Here is an 18,164-nt window from a genome sequence, read left to right on the forward strand (position 1 = left end):
AGTGCCGCTTCTCCCTCGACAGGAATGATCGTGCACTTGGAGGTTGCACAGATCATAGCGTCCACCTTTGGGAACCTCAGTTCCAAGGGATATAGGGCTTCTAGGGCCCATCCTCCTTTGAAGGTGGCCTCTAGGGCATTCCATTCCAGGTCAATCAGTTGCTGTACCGCCTGCAACATTGGAAAATAGCATGAGGCCTGATGGAGGGAGACCAAGATGGGGTTTATCTTTGGTTCTGCTGTGGTGTCGGTGCCTGGAATGTCCAGCGTCTTCAGGGTCTGGGACACGAGAGCTGGTAACTCGTCTTTGGAGAAGAATCGCAGCATGGTTCGGTATGGTTCCATCCCTGGGGGGGGATTTCTCCTTCCTCAAGGGAGTCAGCCTCGTCCTCCGAGGTGTCTGTATCCCCGGTAGGGAGGCTCTTGCTTAGAAAGGGCACATCTCGATGGGCCCCCAAGAGGTGCTGGTAACGTCTTGCATTTCTGGTGGCAACTGGGACTGGGTCGCAGTCGGTACTGAGTGCACTTGGTCAAAGGTTTGTAGCCCTTTGAAGAATTCCACCCAGGAAAAGGTCCCTGGGTCCATGTTGATTCCAGGGGGGCATTATAGTGGAGGCTCCAGAGGTGTTTTACTGTGTAGGAGCCGAGTTGGAGATACAGAGGTCCAGGGTACTATCATTGCTGGATCCGGATCCCTCTAATGGCTGTGAGGGACCTTGCTTTGGTTCCCCCTGAGCCTCTTTGCACTGCTGGAATAGGGAGGAGGCCAGTTCTGGTTGCGCAGCTCTCAGGTGGCAGGCTGGGCAGAGGGCTTGTCCCTTGGCCTTCTTGGCAGGCGGTGCCATGTTTTGTGCTCGTGGTGAGCTTCAAAACTAGTCTGTGCGCGTAGGAAATGTGCTGGGAGGCTTGGTTGAGTGCTCCGGGTGCGAAGATGTGCACGCAGGCCACTACTTGTGCACACCACTGTGTGCACGGCAATATTTGTGCGCGCCGCTGTGCGCACAAGTTGGTTGTGCGCATGGCTCAGTTGAGCGGGCAATACGGCGCTGACGACCACACGGAAAAGATGGCGACCCCCCCCCCCCCCCCCCGGAGGGTCTCCACGTGTGTGGACCCTCACACCAGATCGGGATCTAGCCCAGACAGGGCTGCTCAACCCGATGTAACAGACGCAGGAAGGGATGATCTGTGCGGCAAATCGAGCCTCGGAGACTTTAAGAGAGGTTTCTACCTTACCTGGTCTCGGCGTTCCTCGGTCTCGTGCCAGGCGGTCTCCGGCTGCAGAGGAAGAGGGAATTACCTTCACCGCCGCACTCTATTCTGCATCCACTACCTCTCAGCCACCCTGGGAGCCAGCTACCGGACCGAGGCTTGCCTCCGAGGGATCTCGGAAATCACCTCAGGAATTCTCGACTGGGGGAGGGACCCTTTGGTATCACCACAGGAGAGCGGGGCTAGTCTTAAGTTTTCTTTGTTTTAAAATTTTTAACACTATTCTAGTGTGTGTGTGTGGTGTCCCAATCTGCTTCGGTGAAACACTGGCGAGCTAAGCTTCCAGCACGTGTATATGTAGGCTGACCTCAGCTTTGAAATCTGACTCCATCTCCCATCTGCTATCAGGAGTACACTATACCCATTGGTCCTGAGTCCACAGGCTAGGAAAAGATTTTGTGTCTACAGGATGTTTAGTATATATGAATCAAAAACACCATCTGTAGCTGTAAAAACTGCCTACATACAGTTGGTATGATCTGCTCTAAAGCAAGATCACTATTTGGTTATCTGTCTTCATCTTATTGATTAGAATTTTGATTTTCCCATACAACACACTAAACACATAGAATTGCTTCACAGAAAATCAATCCTGTCTACCAACAGATTTCCACATTATAACTTAAGTACCAAAGTACCATTATAACTTAACCCCCTGCTGCATCAGTACCTTACCTAAACTTATTTGTTAAGTTATGTTACATTGTTTAACATGTTTATTTTATTTAAACATTTTTCTATACCGTCGTTCAGTGGGAACCGTCACAACGGTTTACATTAAGGCACATAAAAATGATGCTAAAGTATATTAAGTTACACAGGTGCCATTAAGGATCGGTAACAGTTTGTAAACAATATTAATTGGCAAGTGTAATGAATCATGTCCATTTCTCATTGTATCAGTTTAGGATACAAGATTATCTTTTTCATTGTACTTTTATCTTTTATTGATTAACTTAAAAATGAAACTTAAGCTAAAACAACAAATAAAATTATACACATATTGATTTTGGTTATGTGTTTGTTGTTCAATTGTTTGTTTGTACCTGCTTTCCCTTGGGTATTATTCTCCTCTCTCTTTGATAAGCTTGTTTAAAGAACCAGGTTTTTTAATTTTTTCTAAAGGTTTTGTTGTTACTTTGTAGTCTTAACTCCAAGGGCATGGTGTTCCATAGTATGGGTCCTGCCAAGGATAATGCTCTCTCTCTTACTTGTGTTAGTCTTGCTGTTTTGATTGATGGAATAGTAAGAAGTGCTTTGTTGGCTGATCTCAGGTTTCTGTTTGGAACGTGCACACAAAGGGCTGTGTTCAGCCAATCTGCTATTTCATTATGTATTAATTTACGTATGGTGCATAGTGTTTTGTACTGAATTCTTTGTTCAATGGGTAGCCAGTGTAACTCCGCCAGGGTTTCTGTGATGTGATCTCTTTTGCCGGTTAAGATTCTAGCAGCTGTGATTTGTAATATCTGTAGTGGTCTTAGCGAAGTGTATGGTAGACCTAGTAGGAGGGCGTTACAGTAATCAGTGCTTGCAAAAATCAACGCTTGCAGTACTGATCATAAGTTGGCAGTTGTTAGAAGTGGTTTAAGTCATCTAAGCACCATGAGTTTAGCGTATCCTTCCTTTACTTTTAAGGATATGTGTTGTTTTAAGCTTAGTTCCGTGTCAATTATTACAACTAGATTCCGTACTTTGTCTGCTAACTCTATTTTTTGGTTATTGAGTATAATTGGGTTTTGAATGATCTCAGTGTTTTTTCGTTCTAAATGTATAAGTTCTATTTTCTCAATATTAATTACTAGCTCCATTTGGTTTAGTAGTTGTTTGATGATATCTAGATACATATTTGCTATTTTTAATGTTTTTTCAATTGTGTCTTCAATGGGTAGTATTAATTGGATATTGTCAGCGTATATATAATGTGTGATGCCCAGACCAGCCAGTAGGTGACATAATGGTAAGAGATATATGTTGAATAGTGTGGCCGATAGGGCTGAACCCTGTGGTACTCCTGTTTGAAGGTTTATCTTTTCTGACATTACGTCTGATTTGCACTTGAAAGTATCTGTTGCTTAGATATGATCTAAACCATTTGATAGTTTTGTTACTTAATCCTATTTCATCTAGTCTGTTTAAAAGTATGTCATGATTTACGGTATCAAAGGCTGCTGAGAGGTCTAGCATCACAAGGATGTAATGTTCACCACTACTGAAGCCATCTGTTAGCGCAAGCAGTAGTGTCTCTGTGCTATAGTGTTTTCGAAAGCCATGTTATGATGGATACAGGTTATTATTGCTAAGTGTTCTGCAAGTTGCTTTTGTATGATTTTTTCAATGAATTTTGCGATTAGGGGAAGGTTTGATACTGGTCTGTAATTGCTTAGGTTATGTGGATCATTATTTTTTATTTTTTTTAAACGGTTTTACTATTGCCCCTTTTAGTGTCTCTGGCATAGTTCCTTCCTCTAAGGATATATTCACGATCTTTGCTAATGTCGGGGATACTGTGTTTGCAACTTTTTTTTATGTCTATGGTTGGTATTGTGTCATTTGCATGTGGGGCGGGATTTAGTTTTTTTAGCATTGATTCGATTTCTAGTTCTGATATCTCATTGAATGTCGTCCATGGTATAACCTTCACCTTACATGCCCCCCCTTCCCTTATGATATTAATTAGCTTTAAATAACAGAAATATCCTCGGTACAATATAGTAGTTGTATCCATTCTCAGAACCTGTTTTGTATTAGATACTATTTAGTTTTTGTTTTTTTAAGGTTTAATAATTACATCAATATTTTAATTGCATGTTATACATTATTGGATGGTCCACAGTCTGTCCAGCCTGTTTTCTGTCAAAACTGTTATATCGATTTTAGTATATGTAATACCTATTAATAATGTCAATGTAAAGCCTGTTGCTAAGTTATTGTTAAATGTAAACCGCGGTGATGTATCTCTTTACGTACTGCGGTATATAAAAACCCTTAAATAAATAAACATCTCTTCTATTCATTTTAATTTCTTGCTTCGATTTAATTGGGATTTTAGTTTTTAGGTTCTTGATTTTGTCATTGAAAAACGTGGCTATTTCATTACATCTATTTGCTGGTAGGTTTTGTGGAGAGCCAGATTTGTCAGTGGTTAGGTTTTTTACTATGATAAATAAGATTATTTCTTTATTCTGACTTCTTGTTTGCCAGTTCCCGGCTACCCTTCTCTCCTGTTCCTTGTAGTCCCACCCCTGTCCCTGTTTGATGTACTTTCTACCTTCAGTTCGGATGTAAACCGGTATGATGTAACCACTAATACCAGTATAGAAAAGAATAAAATATAACTGAAAAGTACCAAAATGAATTTAAAGATCAGTAATCAATGTTGTGAACCTGCCCAAAGTAATGTGCAATTAAAACCCTATACTGTATAATACAATAATTTAAAGCTATAGTCCAGAAGAAAAAGGATCTGCTACAGTTCACTCTGTATTAAAACCAAATTACATTTAAGCATTTAGAAATGTTTTCAAGTTTACATAAGAACTATTGCATAATAGATACCTTCAGTATGATACAGAAACATAGAAAAAGACAAAACAGCCTATCTAGTCTGCCAAGCCACATCATCTACTCACTTTTACAATCCCTACTACTTCTTCAAAGATCCTCTGTTCTGTCCCATGCTTTAATTCAGATACTGTTCTTGTCGCCACTACCTCCACTGGGAGGCCATTCCATTGATCTATCACCATTTCCAAAAATACATATTTTTTTTTTTTAATTGCTCAGTTCTTACCCCTTTTCCCCTTCATCCCATGACCCCTTGTTTCAGAGACTATATTCTGTTGATAGTAAAAGTCACCAGCTATAACTGCCACGGGCTATTGAGAATCAATTCTAGAGGAAATGCCACCAGCTCAGTAACAGGTCGATCCAGTAAGGGTAGGTAGGAAGAGCTGCGTTAGTGCCGGGCACACCCGCGGTTGCCGCAGGCACAGTCCGGCTCACCTACCGCTCGATCCTGTACTATAATCTCATGCAAACGTAAGCGTCCAAGAAGCGTTAGGTGAAGCGTTAGGCTTAATACAGCGCCTATACAGTATCCTGGGTGCGCTGGTACCTGTCATTTCAAATGACAGGCACCAGGAAGTGGATCCCAACTTTAACCCATGAAAACCTAAAAACCGAAAATCCCCTCCTCCCGAAGCGGCTCGACATGTGCCAACTTACCTTTTGTTGCTTTTCAGCCCCTTCCCTTCTCTGCCGTCCTCCGGAGGGGGCAGCCGGCGGTGAAAGCGGCTTGCAGCGTTCCCCCCCGCGCAGGTCCCGGTTCTCCTGGCTCGGCCCTCATCAAATTGTCAAGTCGGGTGAGAGTCCACTGTTCTGTGCCCTCTCCAGTCACGGCGCGAGCGAAGGCACGCTCAAGCTAAGGTGATCAGACAGTTCCTACTTTGCTCGGAGATATTCAAATCAAAAGTCACGGCGCGAGCGAAGCATACTTTCATTAGCCTGAGCGCCCGTCAATTTGGGCGCACATGGACGGGCGCGCGTGACGTCACGGCATGCGTCTATGTGCTATCATTGGCCGGAGCGCCCAAATTGACAGGCGCTCCAGCCAATGAAAGCACATAACGGGCGTGCTTTCATTGGCTGAGCGCCCGTCAATTTGGGCGCTCCGGCCAATGAAAGCACATAGACGGGCGCGCGTGACGCATGCCGTGACGTCGTGCGCGCCCGTCCATGTGCGCCCAAATTGACGGACACTCAGCCAATGAAAGCACGCCCGTCTCATTGGCCGGAGCGCCCAAATTGACGGGCGCTCAGGCTAATGAAAGTACGCTTCGCTCGTGCCGTGACTTTTGATTTGAATGTCTCCGAGCAAAGCAGGAACTGTCTGATCACCTTAGCTTGAGCATGCCTTCGCTCACGCCGTGACTGGAGAGGGCACAGAACAGTGGGCTCTCACCCGACTTGACAATTTGATGAGGGCCGAGCCAAGAGAACCGGGACCTGCAAGCCGCTTTCACCGCCGGCTGCCCCCTCCGGAGGACGGCAGAGAAGGGAAGGAGCTGAAAGCAACAAAAAGTAAGAAAACAACAAAAAGTAATGTCGAGTCGCTTCGGGAGGAGGGGATTTTAGGTTTTTAGAGGTTTCCTTTTGGGGGAAAGTTTGCAGTCTACCCTTACCCCTGCCTCTAACCCAGGGGTAAGGGTAGGCGGTAAGTTAGCAGGTTAAACGCACGGCAAAACGGCAGGGTAAAATAGCGATAGTCGGGGTGCGCATTACTGTATGGGAGGGAATAGCTAATTCGATCATTTACATTTAATATACATGCCACGTGCGGAAGGGCTTACCCGGTGATTTAAAGAGGCGGTAAGGATGGGTTAAAGGGGATAGTGTATCGCAGGAAGGGCTAACGCGGCCAGAAAGTGAGTAGAAAGCGGGTTAGGAGCAGGGTAACCGCAGCCCCACTTTACTGTATCGAGCCGTAAATTAGATATACTAGTAGTGTAAGGGAGCTAAGTAGCAGAGGTAAAACTTTACCTGCCTCAGGGACTGCAGTTTGAGGCAGTAGCACTTTCTCGGCTCTAAAGCTCAGACGAACAAAGCCTGCTATTTTTTTTTTTGTGAACATTTATTTATTGAATTTCATACGAACTTAACTTAACAACAAAGTTACATTGCAAGTTCTGATATACAGGTATAATTTCCGGAGGTCAAGTCGGAAACAGTTGATTCACCTGAAATATATAGGACTGAGAGTGCTCCTGCCCTCTTCCCTCCATTCTCTCTCCAAATCTCCCCCACCCCACCAACCTTTGCATTTACGGACAGCCTTCACTTCATACCATGCAATGTTAATTGTTTTCTTATGTACTTATTTGATTTGAAGAGTTAAATTAGTAATACTGCAATTATATTCCTGACGTATAAAGAAACAACAGTGAGAAGGATAAAGCAACTTCTACCATGTTTTCTTGCGGGCTGTACTACGACTCGGGGAGGAGAGAGACAAGGGCACAATAGGGAAAGGAGTTAAAACAAAGAACTTTACCTGCACAGGGCGGGCTCTCCTTGTCCGAGGAGGAGCTAAGCCTGGTCCGCCGAGTACGGGAGCCCCGGGGTAGAAGTGGCTCCTCCTCCTCCTCGTCGGTCCCGCACTGCCTCACCGCTCCGCCGGGGACCACCCTTCCAGCCTGCGTCACCGCCGACGCAAACAGCCTCACCGCCGCTACTGCCTCCTCCTGTGGCCGCTCCCTGGGCTCCTCCGAAGAGGGCGGTGGCACGGACAGTGCCCCGACCCCGCCGCCAGTAACTTGCAACTCCGCCATCGTCGAGGGAAGACGCAAGACCGAATTTCAGTGGCAGCAGTGAGCGGGACGTACAGTAGCTATGGCACCCGCTCCGACGGCCATGGCGACCGCGTTCTCCCGTGTAACGGTTAACCGGCGCTGTGCGCGCCTCTGTACACCTCACACCAGACTTCTTCCTCGTGCGTGTACAGGCGCACGCCTGCCAATCCGCGACAGCGCCGGCTCGCCACCTTGCCGGGCATGCGCACAAAGGGCGCCTCGAGCCAGCCGAGGCTCGAAAGGGGGCGGGATCAGGGACACCTGGATGACAGTGTGTTCGCACCCTACCCGAGCACTCGTTCGCCAAAAACTGTCATATATCCTGTGCGGTTTCAGCAAATACCATGGCAAGATGTATTATGTAGACACTGATTTTGTAAGAGAAACAGGCAGTGAGTAACAAAACAGTCTTTGATGTTTTGTAACGTATTACTTCTTTTATTTATATTTATATTCCGCTTTTCCTTGTAAATTTAGTGCCTGAACACTATGCCAGTGCTAACTTTTTTTGCTGCCCTGACGTACAACAGTTACTGTGTTGTTCCGTCCTAGTTCTGGACTTTTTTTCATGCTTACTTTTTATTGTTTTCCAATCAGGGCCAATGCAAGGGTATTAGGCACCCAAGTCAGAGTCCTTGCTAGGCAATTTGGCACCTATGACTTTAGAAATTGGTTAAATATAGAAACAGAGAAATGACAGCAGAAAAGGACTAAATGGTCCACCCAGTCTGCCAGTAAGCTTATGGCAATATATGCTGCGCCTTGTAGGTTACTCAATGCTTATCTGTTTCCACACTGTAAAAGTCAGGACCCTAGTTGGTTGCTGCTTGAATCCAATTCCCCATTATGCCTTGCTGTTGAAGCAGAAAGCAATGTTTGAGTTGCATCAATAGCATCGAGGCTTACTTGATTAAGGGTAGTAACCACCGCATCAGTTCGAAATTTCAGAGTTTGCCGGATTTATATGTAACCCCCCTGTACACTTAGGGTCACCTTCCCAGCCTCAGGGAGCATTTGAGTTATTATACCGAGGTGGGGGATCAAGTCTCCAGAGCTGTGAGCTGGGGCAGGATAATCTGCATGTTATGATTGGTAGCTCATGAGAAGGCCCCATGAGTCACCATACTCACCCTTATTGTCAGTGTTGTTCAGACCTCCTCCCTGCAGTGGGACACCACAGCACTGCGCACATGTGGCAGGACACAGCCAACATTACCATCTCTGCTCCGTCCCCTTGGCATGCGTGCACCCAAAGCCAGATGATTTAAAGGGCCCCTGGCGGGAAACGTTCATGATACCCCCCGATGCCCTCAGCAGCCTTCACCCTATATAAAGGGCTCCTAGGATACTTCCTCATTGCCTCAGCAACAGGTCCCCTGATGCTTGTTTCCAATGCATGTTGCTTCCTTGTGCTTTTCTTCTTCTTGCCTTGTCTTGTTCCTATTCTTCTTGTTCCTGCCTTGCCATTATCTCTTCTGTACCTTGTTACCTCATCCTTTTTATCTGGTCTGTCTTGTTTCTAGTTCTTTCAACTTGTCTTCCTGATATTGACCTTGGCTTGGATTTGGAATTCCCTTGACTGCTGCCCAGACCTGACCCTTTGCTTTGGACCTGACCTCATCCTGCCTGCCACCTGCCCCAACCTCTGGCCTGTTCTTCATTTTTGCTGTCTGCTGTCTGTCTCAACCATTGGCCTGTCTACCATCTCTGAGGTCTGACGCCTGCCCCAACCTACACTCTCTCTTGGACTCTTGCCTCTGGACTGCCTGGGGACCCACCTAAGACCTGCTGTCCATCGGAACCCAAGGGGTCAACCTGCAGGGGAGACAGTTGGGATAGGCGAAGCTCCAGCTAGTCCCACCACAGGGCTTCTCCGCCAGCTGATGGTGTGGACCTAGTGGGCTTGCTCACTAGGCAGCACCAACCACATCTCAGCACTAAGGCAGGGCCGGCGGAACCACTAGGCAAGCTAGGCCTGTGCCTAGGGCGCCGAGACTTAGGGGGCGCCGCGGCAGGCAGCAGAATTTTGAAAGGGCAAAAAGTGCCTTTTCAAAATTCTGCCAGCATCCTACTCGCCTAGGTGGAGACCAAGCGCTGAGACTTAGGGGACGCCATGGCAGGCAGCCAGCTCCTGACTCGCCCTGCCTCTCTCCAAGTGACACCCCCCTAGTGGTCCAGCGGCTGCCATTAAGCGGCTGCCACCCCCCTAGTGGTCCTCGGCTGCCACTAAGCAAAATGGCGCCAGTGGCCTTCAGCCCCTACCATGTGACAGCCCCTGTCACATGGTAGGGGCTGTCACGGAGGTCCCGGAAGCAGCAGATCACTCCCGGGACCTCTGCTGGACCACTAGGGGGGTGTCGGGAGGGTGGCACTGGTGGGGAGGCAGGGCGAGTCGGGAGCTGGCTGCCTGCCACGGTGCCCCCTAAGTCTCGGCGCCAATCTTCTTTCTGTGAGTGTGTGTGTATGTGAGAAAGGAATCTGCCAGTTTAAAAAAATGAAATATGATAATACATATACCTGAACTGTAGAAAAGTTGGATGAAAGATGAAATTACTGAATTTTAAGCATCTCTCTTCTGGAAAATAAAATTTAACTTAAAGTGGGTAGAGACAAATACTAAAGCAAAAAAAATTAAAGTATTTAAAATGTTAATCTCAGCAAAATCACAAATTTAAGATCCTGATGCCAAGTAGGGTTTGTTTGTGTTTTTTTTAAGCATAATTTAAACATGAAGGCTAGAATAGAATCTGAAATGGTTTTGCTTTTTTTTTTTTTTTTTTTTTAAGCCTTTAGAAAATGTATATTTTTAAATGACTAACACTAGAATCTTCCCATTTAAAAGGGAAGCCGACTAAGGATGCCTTTCTGTTCCTTGTCTCCCAAATGAATAATCATACGACTGATAGTTTGAAGAAAGGCACTTGCTTTATTGCCTGAAAGCGTAAAACAAGAGAAGCTGTACGGTGTCGGTGGCTGTCCCTTAGGAGGACAGAACCTGAAGGAAGGGTGTCATTTCGTCTTTTGATAGGAATGTGGTTTTCTTATTTAACGGTTGGGAGCATCACTTTCACTTTTAGTAAAAGTGAAAAATGCTGCAAGTCTGAAAGCAAGGTGCTTCTGTGAGAGTGTAATGTGTATGTGAGACAGGGAGGGTGCTTCTGTATGTGAGTCAGGGAGGGTACTTCTGTGCGTCAATGTGTGTGTGCGAGAGAGATGGAGCATGTTTTTGGCTGGCTTGTGGCTGTGAGAGAGGGCATGTGTGTGATTGAGAGCTCGTGTGTAAGTGAAATAGAGCATGTGTGTGATTGAAAGCTTGTGTGAAGTAAGAGAGAGCGAGAGCATTGTGTGATTGAGAGAGATTGGCCAGAGAGGTGACGTGTGTATGTGTGAGAAAGACTGATCAGGGAGATGACTGGTGTGTGTGTGTGTGTGTGTGTGTGAGAGAGAGAGAGAGAGAGACTGGTTGGGGAGATGATTGGTGTGTGAGAGACAGAAACTGGTCCTGAGGGAGAGAACCAAGATGGCTGCCACACTGTGAGAACGTTGGAGTCGGAGAGCGGCCGCCCGATGCCCTGGCCGAGGAGGCATCACTCAGCCCCGGAGCACCAACAGTCCCACCCATGATCTACAGGTCCCCGAACGAAGAGGGGACGGAACAGCTTAATGTGCCGTGGCTTTTACCATCGGATAGCCTTGCTGACACCCAGAGGAGGGATGGGGGAATCCCATCGATTTCAGTGAGTCCAGTGAATAAGGGCTCCAGGGTCAACAACGGCACAGCGCGGCAGAAAGAGGTAGACAAGGATGGCCTTTTGCAGCAAGGAGGTAAGGAGCCTGAGTTGCAAGTGGTGTTAGCTCCGCTAGAAATGCCTGAAAAGGTGACTCTTGTTGAAATTTGGAAGGTTCTAACTAATATAAGCCTGGCAATAAATGATTTATCTAAGTCTGTCAAAAGGAACATGGAGGGAACCCAAATGCTTGAAAACAAAGTACAAGTTCTTGAGAAGTTTTCGACCAAAGTGGAAAAAGAACTTAATGATATAAAAGAAGTACAAACTAATCTTATAAAATCTGAGAATATGGCTTTGAAAAGGATGGATTTCTTAGAGAACGAGTTGAGAAGAAATAACCTCAGATTTTTAAACTTTCCCAAGACAAAATGGACGAAACCAGTAGATCTTCTGAAAAGTTATTTAGTTAACATCTTGGATATTCCAGAAACAAATGTCCCAGACATTTCTAAGATTTATTACCTCCCTGGAAAAGAAAAAAATCTGCAGCAAGAAGAACAGGATAAAATTACTTTTGACAATCTTTCTGACTTTTTGGAAAAATCCTTTGAAGCTAAAATTGAACTGAGAGCTACGCTGTTAGTGATGTTTTTGCATGCCAAGGATAAAGATGATATATTGAGAAAGTCATTCAAGAAACATATACAGCTCTTCTATGGAGCTTCAATAAGAGTCTTCCCAGATATTACTAAAAGGATACAAGAGAAAAGAAAAATATTTTTATCAATGAAAAATGAGGTGCTTTCTAGAGGTGCCAAATACTACTTAAGGTTCCCTTGTAGGTGTATGGTAATTTATCAAAATGACAGATATATTTTTTCAGATCCAGATCACCTACGTGTTTAGACTCTCACTCCTGATAAACTGCAAAAGGTGTTGGTTATTGTATTATCTGCTGAGCGATATAGTGTTACAGTACATATTGTTATGATGAGATTTGATTCCTATGAACACTCTTAAATATTGGTTCTCCCACTATTCTTATAACATGGAATTTAAATTTTTCTTGCATAATTTATGCTGTATTGATGTATAATTTCCTCCTTTTTCTGTCAACATTGTTTTCCATGTATTTGAGATTGAAACTTCAGTAAAAATAAAATTAAAAAAAAAAAAAAAGAAACTGGTCCTGAGGGTTGACTGGTGTGTGTGTGTGAGAGAGAGAAGAGACTGGTTGTGGTCCCTAATGAAGAGGACTGTGAGGACAGCCTCAGCAGCTACTGCTGCTTCTGGTATGGCCTGCAAGGGAAAGGAGTAGGAGAACTGCTGGAGAGGGTAAGTAAAGGTGGCTTTTTAAGTTCATTTTTCTTGATTGACTACCATTTTAATTATTGGGTAGTGTGTGTTGTGTCTGCTGTTTGAAACATTTTATTGGTGTTTGGTAAAGCTTTCAAAATTTGCATGAGTCTTTAATTATTGGATATTCTATTCATTAGCTGTTTTGAAATTATTTTATTTGTATGGTTTTATAATTATGAATAATTCACGAGGAATGGTGACATTTTTGTTTTTCCATTGTTACACTGTATAGAGTCTGGCGTGATGCGTTTTACAGCTCAGTTTTTGTCTGCACATTTCTATTTATATTTTATGTGGCTTTATTCTGTATTTAGTGAGGGTTTGTGTTCTGCATGCAAAGACTGAGATGAAGCATTCTTTTAGCATGTGGTTTCTCTGTAGGGATCTGTAGTAGCTTGGCCTGTTCTGTTTTCCTGATAGGAGGTGTATTGATATTTTAGATTCTGGTGTAATATTTTTGGTATTCTTTTTCATAGATAGGGTTGTTATTCTTTGAGTGTTGGCAGATAGTACTGTGTTGATATGGGAGGACCATGCCGAAATATATCATAATAGGTATGATGCCATATGAATTCCAAGATGCAAAGTTTTCTTGTTGGCATCACAACAGTGCATGAAATCACAACAACCTGAATATTAATTTTACCTCAGAATGTCATTTTTCATGTAAAATATGTTATAAAAAGATAATTTAAAATTGTGTATGGGGAGGGGGCGCCAGACTGTAAGGTTTGCCTAGGGTGCCTAATACCCTTGCACCGGCCCTGGGCAGGACAGGACCAAACAGACTAGACAAAGACTGGATAAGGACAGGACTAGGACAAACAACAATAAACAAGAAGACCCAAACAGGGTACAAGGCCAGCTAGGTGAACGTAGAAGGCTCAAAGGCTGCCAGGCAGGACAGAAAGATCCAGAAGGCTGGATAGTAAGGAGGGAGTCCTGGAAGACCACAGAGCAAGGAAGGGAGGTCTGGAAGGGCACAAGGCAAGGTTTGGCAACAAGACAAGGATTGCCATGTCAAAGAGCCGAAGTAACTTGATGAAGTGAGAAGGAGGGAATGGACAGGCTGGGTTAAGTAGGGCTGGAACTGTCATTTATCATTTATCAGTGAGGAGGTGGCTAGAGCAGCTATGAGCGAGGCTCGCTGGTGACCTCTGCTGGCAAGGAGATTGCATAGCAGGCAGAACTGTGACATCACCCCTGGCCTACTTCCCCCGCAGAGCAACACCACTACACCAGTCTCATCCCCTTGCCTTCATGCCCCCCAGGCCCTCCCTCTTTTAAACACACCCTCTCCATGCAACCACCAGAGCCATCAGGAGGAGGAATACATGAGAGAGCCTTGAGCCATCTCTTCCTCTTCTATAGCTAGCAGTGGTGGTGACTGTGGCCATGAGACAGGGGGCAGGGAGCAGGACTCTGCATTTCTGAGCCAGACTTGTAGCAATGGTGATCACGGCCATGGGGAGAAGCATTTATAGCCTTGGCTGGCAGCAGCGATCTTGCTGTCAGCATAGATGGGTGCAGGATGTGTTGATGGTGATTGCTGTGGGAGCAGGGGGTGGTGAAAGAGACAGTATACTCACATTTCCATCTTGGGCTGATGTGATTGCTAGGGATGAGAAAAAAGCAGCAACAGGGAGTGTGATGGAAATGTAAAGTACCTGGCTCCCTCTCTGTGCTCTCCTGATACAGTAGGTACATGTCACTGTTATCAAAAGCATAGCTTATGCCAAATTTTTGGTGACATCGACAAGCTAGTTGAGAACTGCTGAGCAATTGCAGGCCAACAAATATAATTGGACTTCTCTTACTAAGGTATGGAGCAAACAATCTTTTTGTGAGTGCCATGGGGTTGCACTATCTCACTGAGTAGTGAAATTCCAGATTATATGCCTGAGGCTGGTAATATAATTGCATCAGACAAAATTAACATCTTTTGGTGTGTCAGCAATTCAGAATTTGAAATATGAACAATTACCTCCTAGCTGGAATTTCCGTGTGTTGTGTTAAATGTGTGTAAGAGATAAACAAGTCGGTTGGACTCAATTAGTGTCTCTTGTGTTTCATTTTGGAGTCACATGAGAGCATGGCGTGCAGATGGACCAGTGAGGAAGGAACAACCAAGATCCACCCCTTCAAGCCAATACAGTATGATGCGCACCATTTAGCACACGATTGGCTGCGCATTTTCGACATGCATCTATTACCTCTTATACTGTAAAGGGTTTAGCACGTCAAAAACGTGCAGCCAACCCCTCCTGAAAACTATTAGCGCTCATCACGAGCAAATGCATTTTGATGAGGCTGTCGCCCAGGATACTGAAAGTAAAATGTGCAGCCAAGCCAAGCCGCACATTTTACTCTCAAAAATTAATGCCTGCCCAAGGGCAGGTGTTAAATTCTGAAAAACCCAGAAAAGTGTACAGAAAAGCAGAAAATACTGCTTTTCTGTTTATCCTCTGACTTAATATCTTAGCGATATTAAGTTGGAGGAACCAAAAATTTAAAAAATAAATATAAAAAAAAATCCACCCACTGGTCAGCAGGTTAGAAAAATGGATGCTCAATTTTACCGATGTCCATTTTCCTAACCCGTGGCTGTCAGCAGGTTTGGAAACAGACGATGGTAAAATTGAGTGTCAGTTGTCAGAACCCACTAACAGCCACCTGTACACTAATAAGGAGGCACTAGGGCGAGCTATTGTCCCTAGCGCCTCCTTTTTAGCGTGACCCCTTATTTAAATACTGAATCGTGCACCCAGGAGAGGTGAGATCTCTCAAGCTGGTATTGGCCTGCTTGAGTGATCCCGCCAGTTCTATGGGAGATAGTGTAGCGCAGATTACATAGATAACCAGTGCATGGGCTATAGGAACCAGCAGCTGTGATCCCTACCTACAGCAGTGATAGAAGCAGGAAACAGGGGGAGAAGCAGCACAAGAGTAGAAGCAGCAGCTGCTAAGCAGTGGAGGTGCATGGGCGACGGCCAGGTTTACATTATCATGGAAATCACACCAATTCCATGACATATTTTAGTGAGATTGAGGGTACTTCTTAGCTATCCACATGCCTTTATCAATTTAGTTGTATGGTTGACTTTACCTGTAATTTTTTTTATTCTTTTACAAAAAACCAAAGAAAGGACACCACCCGTTCTTGTCACCAAATCATTGTGTCATCACCCAGAGTGAGGAGGCAGATATAATAAACAATGGTTTATTGTGGAGTTAAAGGCCTGCAGATAGGAAACAAGGACAAACATAGCTTTCAACATGCTTTAGCTTTCAACTAAAATAAATTGGTGCTAAATTTTACACACACAGCTGCATACATAGCTGAGGTATCTGAGGACCCTCCACCTCCTTCTGAGCGTGGCTCTTTCATTTGCCCACACTACAAACCATTCCACTTTCTCCCTTTCGGAAACTTCTTGATTCATACACTTGTCACACCAATGAGGAATTTTGCCAGAAGGAAAGACGGCTGCTCAGTACGGCTTATTGAATCATGTGATCAGAAAACCCTTCATTTTCACGTGATCTACTCGCGCTTGCCAATGGGAGGTCAGTTGTTAGGGGCGGGGGGGGGAGTGTGGGTCACGTGGCGGTCGGCGCTTGCGTGGTGCGAGGCCGGACGGTCATTTGTTACCTGTAGTGGGTCTCGGGGTGCGTGCTTGTAGGGTACGGTCGAGACTATGAATGGGGATAACTTCACGGTCAGTGAGCAGCTGGTGTCCCCGGCCTACGTCCGTCAGGGATCGCAGGCCCGCCGCTCGCACGAGCTCCTCATCCGCCAGCTCTTAGACACGGTACGGCTCAAGCGACTGGCATCCTTTCCGTAGAGCACGGGTTAATAACGGAGTGTTTCTGGTCAGACAGGACTTTCTTTTCGAAAAAGAGCGAGAACGTGCGTGACGAGGGGTGCTTCCCGCAGGGGTATAAGAGAACTGAGGATGATATTGCGGATCGTCGGCGTTTGCATATGTAGATGAAGTTGAAGGAAGCCATTTCATTTTTTTTTTTTTGGCGTGGTAATTTATGCATTTGTGCACAGCTGACTCATTACAAAGTAAATGATTCGGATTATTTCCTTTTTTTCCTTCTTGGATAGTAGTTCTGATCCAGTGTAACGTGTTAAAGAGTATGTGTGGCCAATATATTGCTGCTTGTCAGGCGCAAACAATTGCACTTGAGTCTAATTTGATTGCTGTGAAATACTCTGCCTGTTTTGGCCCTTAGCCAAATCTTGGCTCTGAAACCTTACACACTTTGATGGCAGTGTGCACAATTACTAAAATAGATGTTAGACGTGCAATATGACAACCAGGAAGGGTGCTGGGAAAAGTTTACATAGTCCAGAAGTCCAAGGACATTAGTCATACTTTTTTATTTTTACATCTGGCAACTCCACTGTAAGTATTGTTGTATTTCAAAGGGAGACCCCTTTGAAATACAACACTTCATCTGTTATGCGATTATGTGGGCATAGTTGTATATTATCATTCTGATATAGAAATATATTACTTTAGTTTCTGGCACATTTAAATGTTCCTGTGACTCAGGGCTTTAAATCTATGCTCTTGGAATCTGGTTTGTTTTTATCAGATATAAACCTGCTAAGATGTCTTTCACATGTTTTATTTATGCTTTCTAAGGGAAAATGTCCAGAGACTGGATGGGATGAAAATACAATTGAACTTTTTCTCCATGAACTTTCAATTATGGATAGCAATAACTTTCTGGGCAACTGTGGTGTTGGCGAAAGGGAAGGAAGAGTAGCATCTGGGTTAGTTGCCCGTCGTCATTACAGGTAAAAACTCTAGTGTGCTTTTTACTCAATGAGTTGTTATATTAAGGAAATACATGTTGGCACAAGCTGCAGCAAAAAAAAAAAAATGTATTCATCTAAGGCATAGAGAAAAAGAATAGGAGTTTCCCTGTACGTACCTGGATCAGTCCAGACACCTGGGTTATGCCTCCGCACCAGCAGATGGAGACAGAGCAAAACTGTGACGGGCTCTGTCATATACCAGGGTGCCCCCCACAGCCTCTCAGTCTTACTCTGTCTCCAGCAGATGGCAGGTGGAAAACCCACAGTCTCTGGGGACTCCTGATGGGGTAGTTGTATGGTTTAGTTATAGTCAGGATCTTTTTGGTTAATTTGATCGGTTTAAAAAAAAAAAAAAGACACGTCAGGTCCCTCGTCGTTGAGAGCCTCCCAGGGGGTTAGAAGGTCCTGAGGGGACTATCCCCCCTGGTTGAGGCCGCTGCTCAGGGTCGAGGACCCGGTCCCTTCGGGGTAGCAGCGTCGGGGGGTGATACCGGGGAGCCCGGCTCACTCACCCCCCACTGGAGCAGGAGGTCCAGCACCGAGGACAGCGATCGGCAAGTGCGTCTCTGTGTAAAAAAAAAAAGTGTTGGTTTTTTCCTCCCTTGGCGCACCGGCTCTC

General features: G+C 45.1%; 2 protein-coding genes across 4 annotated transcripts in view; one reads left to right on the forward strand and one right to left on the reverse strand.

The window, feature by feature from the left end:
- Positions 1 to 7,786, reverse strand: part of PI4K2B (phosphatidylinositol 4-kinase type 2 beta) — a 215,656-nt gene extending 207,870 nt beyond the window's left edge. The window contains exon 1 of one of the 3 annotated variants that reach the window (XM_029590008.1): positions 7,324 to 7,781. In XM_029590008.1, coding sequence (XP_029445868.1) covers positions 7,324 to 7,600 — 277 coding nt within the window. In that variant the 5' untranslated portion in view covers positions 7,601 to 7,781. Of the gene's footprint in view, positions 1 to 7,323 lie in introns of all 3 variants that reach the window. The other 2 variants (XM_029590019.1, XM_029590027.1) reach the window with 2 other exon arrangements.
- Positions 7,787 to 16,304: 8,518 nt separating this feature from the next.
- SEPSECS (Sep (O-phosphoserine) tRNA:Sec (selenocysteine) tRNA synthase) overlaps positions 16,305 to 18,164 on the forward strand; it is a 113,761-nt gene continuing 111,901 nt past the window's right edge. Inside the window, exons 1-2 of the mRNA XM_029590040.1 lie at positions 16,305 to 16,523; positions 17,370 to 17,524. Of these exons, the coding sequence (XP_029445900.1) occupies positions 16,410 to 16,523; positions 17,370 to 17,524 (269 nt within the window). The 5' untranslated portion in view covers positions 16,305 to 16,409. The remainder of the gene's footprint in view (positions 16,524 to 17,369; positions 17,525 to 18,164) is intronic.

The sequence above is a fragment of the Rhinatrema bivittatum genome, chromosome 1, assembly GCF_901001135.1.
Source record: "Rhinatrema bivittatum chromosome 1, aRhiBiv1.1, whole genome shotgun sequence".
Taxonomy (NCBI): Eukaryota; Metazoa; Chordata; class Amphibia; order Gymnophiona; family Rhinatrematidae; genus Rhinatrema; species Rhinatrema bivittatum.